This window comes from Anneissia japonica, unplaced genomic scaffold (genome assembly GCF_011630105.1).
Source record: "Anneissia japonica isolate Jap-2015-1 unplaced genomic scaffold, ASM1163010v1 scaffold287979_len241728_cov154, whole genome shotgun sequence".
NCBI classification, from domain to species: Eukaryota; Metazoa; Echinodermata; class Crinoidea; order Comatulida; family Comatulidae; genus Anneissia; species Anneissia japonica.
In genome coordinates this window covers 202,919-207,285 of record NW_022748523.1, presented here as the reverse complement: position 1 = coordinate 207,285, position 4,367 = coordinate 202,919, and the positions used below count along the sequence as shown (strand labels likewise).

The following is a 4,367-nucleotide window of genomic DNA, read 5'->3' as shown; positions in this document are numbered from 1 at the left end:
GATATGCTTCAGTAATTCCTTAAAAAAAATTTGGATTAATCTGCTCTATAGCTCAGCAAAAATTAAATTGGAATTATTTTCTCTTTCCTAAATCATTACTGTACTATTAATAGATTTATATTTTTCTCAAATCATTATTACATCTCTTGATATTTTGTTTCTAAAACAAAAATAATAGGACTAACTATTGTTGAAAGGTGTACATATCAAATTTGTATGATGATGTAAAAATCAATTATTTTTTTGTTCACTACATTGATTAAATATAAACTAAATGGTTTGATAATAGAAACACGTCCCTCTAGTGAAACTCTATTATTTGAACCGGGGGTATATAAATAATGGTCTTTAGCAGCTTTGGTTTGAATTAGAGGTTTTAAATGAAGATAACAGTGTAGAAGAGCATCAATGGTGCAGCATTGCGTGAAGTGATGCAGTAGCCCACTTTGCTTAAGGTTTGAATTTTTGACAGATGTGACGACCTGTATTTATACTCTACTGCATAATAATAAAAGATTGAAGTATGCTCCATTGGATAACGTTACCCCAGAAATCGACGTTTTGCTGGATTCGCTTACAGTAACGGTTAGACAAACAATACATGACTAACGGAGAACAAACAAAGCCCGTGTCAGTTTCTATCAGTTGACGTACATTTAAGTCATTTGGAACAGATATTTTGCTCTCATAGGAAATTTTTTTTTAAATCGTCAAAATGGAAGGGTGTGGAATGCGCTGTATGAAATACTTGCTTTTTGTATTCAACTTCATAATTTGGATTGGTGGAGCGGGACTTTTAGCTCTCGCAATAATACTACACTTTGGGCTTCACTCATGGATTCCGGTTGATGATGTGGCCACGTTGGGGAACAATAATGATGAGCTTCTGGAATACAGTGCCTACATTCTCATCGGAGCAGGAGCCATCATCTTCCTTATGGCGTTCTGTGGATGTTGCGGCGCCCTCACGGAATGCAGGTACCTTCTGGTTATTTACTTCATGGTTCTCCTGATTATATTTTGTGTACAGATAACTGCTGGAATCCTAGCTTCAATTTACTCTACGGATATTGAAGATTCGCTTGATGAGAATATGCTCGATGGTTTCAGGATGGCTTACGGGAACGGAAAATATGCAGATGAGTTGACCAGCGCATGGAGGTTAGCTGAGGCGACGTTGGAATGCTGTGGGTATCATGGCGGAGCAGACTATAATAACACGGGAGATGATTATTCCTTATATAAGAGTGCCAATATGTACCCCGGTTTCCCAGACTTCCCCGAGACTTGCTGTGTTGGAGCTTCTAATCCGACATACAATGCAGATGATCCCAGTGGATGTATGGATTCATGGGATAACGATGACACAATGGACATGGACACGGCTACGTATCACGGCAAAGGTTGTAAAAAGATTGTGGCTGATTTGATTGACGAGTACATTAATTGGATCCGAGCCGGAGGCATTGGACTTGCCGTTGTAGAACTTCTTTGTATGCTCTTTGCAATATGCGTTTGCCGAAATGTTGAAAGTGATGATTAGAACTCCAATTTGAACTACAAATTAACCGTATTCCTCAAATATTCTTTAAAAGACAAATGGTGGTAATAATAATTATTTTCTGAAAGTAATGAAAAAAAAAAAAACTCCTGACCGGAATTTAGTCATGAAAGCTATATGTAGGCCATTTCAACAATCCAACTTTTAAAAACTATTTACTGTTGCAAACTTGATTTCTAATTTTAATGAATAAACAAAGCCGAGCTCATTTAAAGTTGACAATGATGGAATGGTTCGCATATTCTGTGGCATATACGTTGATGGAAAAAATACCAATGTTTAAATTTTTTATTAGAACAATGATATTTAATAGTACCAAGGTACAGTACATTATGTTGTAGACGACACCTCACCCCCAATTTAAAAGAAAATGCGTTAATTCATGTTAAAAGTACCTTCATTTCAGTAGTAAATTCGTGTGTTACAGATGATCCGGTTATTATACGAACATAATTGGAAAAATAAAATAAATTGTATTGTGCATATAAGATGACCCCTCCCCCCGTAAATAGTTGTTTAAAGTCTTGTTAAACGCGAGAATATATGGTACTGTACCATCTCATTCTACACTGACAGGCGATTTTAGTATTTATCATATTTTACTAAATAGTATGTTCTAATATAATTTTAGACTTTTGTATGTATATAATAAAACATACTTTAATTATTATTAGAACTGAACCTGTAAATAATCAAATTTTAGTATGTGTTCGAGACCAGAAAATGTCAAAAGTAAAAGTAATTAGTGTTGTTGGGAATACTATAACAACTTAACTATGAAATACATTGTTAATATTAAAATTTTATGTTAATGCTAGTCATAAAAAACTGGACACATACTGTTGAGCGATTTTGCATATATTAGTTTCCGAAAAGACCAAATAAATCTGAATCGACTCATGTAGCGCAAACCTCAGTAGATTATACCTACTGTCATGCCCTGTATGGCATAAGATCCGAATGCAGAGAAGAGTACTAAGAATGTGCTTTGATTTAACTTGGTGCAGAACAGTTAAAGCGCCGCTTAAACTTCTACGGCTTGCAAATCTTGCAGTGCTGCATTTCGGTATGGGCTAAAAATATTTTTCTCTTAACCAAACCCAAATTTTAATATTTCTTAATTATACCATGAGAAAAAAAACTTTCCCTAATGGGAAAACACAAGGATGTATATCACTTGGTCTCATAGCTCAGTTGGTAGAGCATCTAAACGGTAATAGGAAGGTCTTGGGTCCATATCCCAATGGGGGAATACGTTTTTCTAAAATATTTATTATCATCTTTATATATTCACTGTTAATTCTGAAGAGTTATTGTAACTCCCCCTGTGGGGTAGTTATAACCCCCAAAGGGGGAGTTATTTTTTGGGAGTTATTTTAACTCCTTAAATGGTATTAAAGTAACTCCTTAGGGGAGTAAACCTTAAGTTTACTCTCATTTCACTCCAAACTTATGCAAGGTTATAATGTTGGAGTAATTTTTACTCCAGTATTTGGGTTGCTGGAGTTAATTTAACTTCATGTTTAGAGTAAAACAAGCAGAGTTAAAATAACCCATCCACAGAGAGTCAAATTGATCCTATCGCATGAATTATAGCAGAGTTAAATTAACCCATCCACAGAGAGCAAAGTTGATCCTATCGCAATGCATAATGGCAGAGTTAAAATAACCCATCTATCAGAGAGTTAAATTGATCCTATCACAAAGCATTATGGAAGAGCCCGCGTTATTCGAGAAAAAAGTTTAGTGTCGCCATTTTCTGTGTCTCGATGTTGAAAGAAAATGAAGAGTTTAATTGATTTTTCTCGTTTTTTATTGGAATGTGTTTGAAGGTATGTACACAATAACATAGTATTCTTCTGAATATTCACGTTAAATTATTTTACTCTGATTTAGGGCAACATTCAGTGTAGAAAGGGGCCTGGCCTAGGCCCAGCTATGCCAGACTGTTGTAGCCTAGTACCGTACGGCGTAGTATAGTAGTGGCCTGCGCGGAGAATTGCCTATATCCGCCGCGCAAAAATGTGGCATAGAGCCTAGGCCTAGATGAAATCTGTCGGCGCATTTCGAAAAATGAGTTCCGCGCAGATTTTGCCAAAAATTAGGCTTTTGACCAAACCTAGGCCCTATACCCTTACAAAAATGTCCTATAGGATCCTATAAGAGAAAATCCTATAGGAATCTTATATATTTTTTGTCACATCTATAGGATCCTATAGGATTATTTCAATAGATATCCTTTGGGAATCCTATAGGAATCATATAGGAGTCGTATAAGAATCCTCTAGGAATTTTAATATGTTTCCTATAAGATTTTTAATGAAATCTTATAGGAAAACTGTAAGATTTTTAAATGAAACAAATAGGAATCTTATAGTTATCCTATAGGAATCCTACAGAATGCCTAAAAGAATCTTATAGATTTTCTAAAGGAACCTTATAGAATCTTATATGAATTATATAGGTATCTTATAGGAATCCTATGGGTTTCTTATATGAAATCTATAGGAATCTTATAGATATCTTATTGGAATCTTATAGGAGTCTTATATGAATGATATAGGAAGGTTATAGATACCTTATAGAAATCTTATAGGAGTCTTATATGAATTATATAGGACCTGTAGATATTTTTAGGAATCTTATAGATATTTTATAAGACTTTTACAGATTTCTTTTTGGGATCATATAGGCGTCTTATAAGAATCCTATAGAACTCTTTTAGTAATTCTAAAGATATCTTAAAGAAGTCTTATAGATTTCCTAAAGGAATCTTATAGAAGTCTTATATGAATAATACAGGGTC

General features: G+C 34.5%; 1 protein-coding gene across 1 annotated transcript; it reads left to right on the top strand.

Annotated features, from left to right (window-relative positions):
- The first annotated feature begins 383 nt into the window (after positions 1-383).
- LOC117120913 (tetraspanin-18-like) lies at positions 384-2,472 on the top strand. Its single transcript, XM_033266011.1, has one exon. It carries the CDS (start codon positions 716-718, stop codon positions 1,541-1,543), a length of 828 nt encoding a protein of 275 aa, XP_033121902.1. The 5' UTR covers positions 384-715; the 3' UTR covers positions 1,544-2,472.
- Positions 2,473-4,367: the final 1,895 nt, after the last annotated feature.

Bases quoted from the DNA above. Each gene is read 5' to 3' on its own strand.
- LOC117120913 (XM_033266011.1), top strand. From the start codon at position 716: ATGGAAGGGTGTGGAATGCGCTGTATGAAATACTTGCTTTTTGTATTC.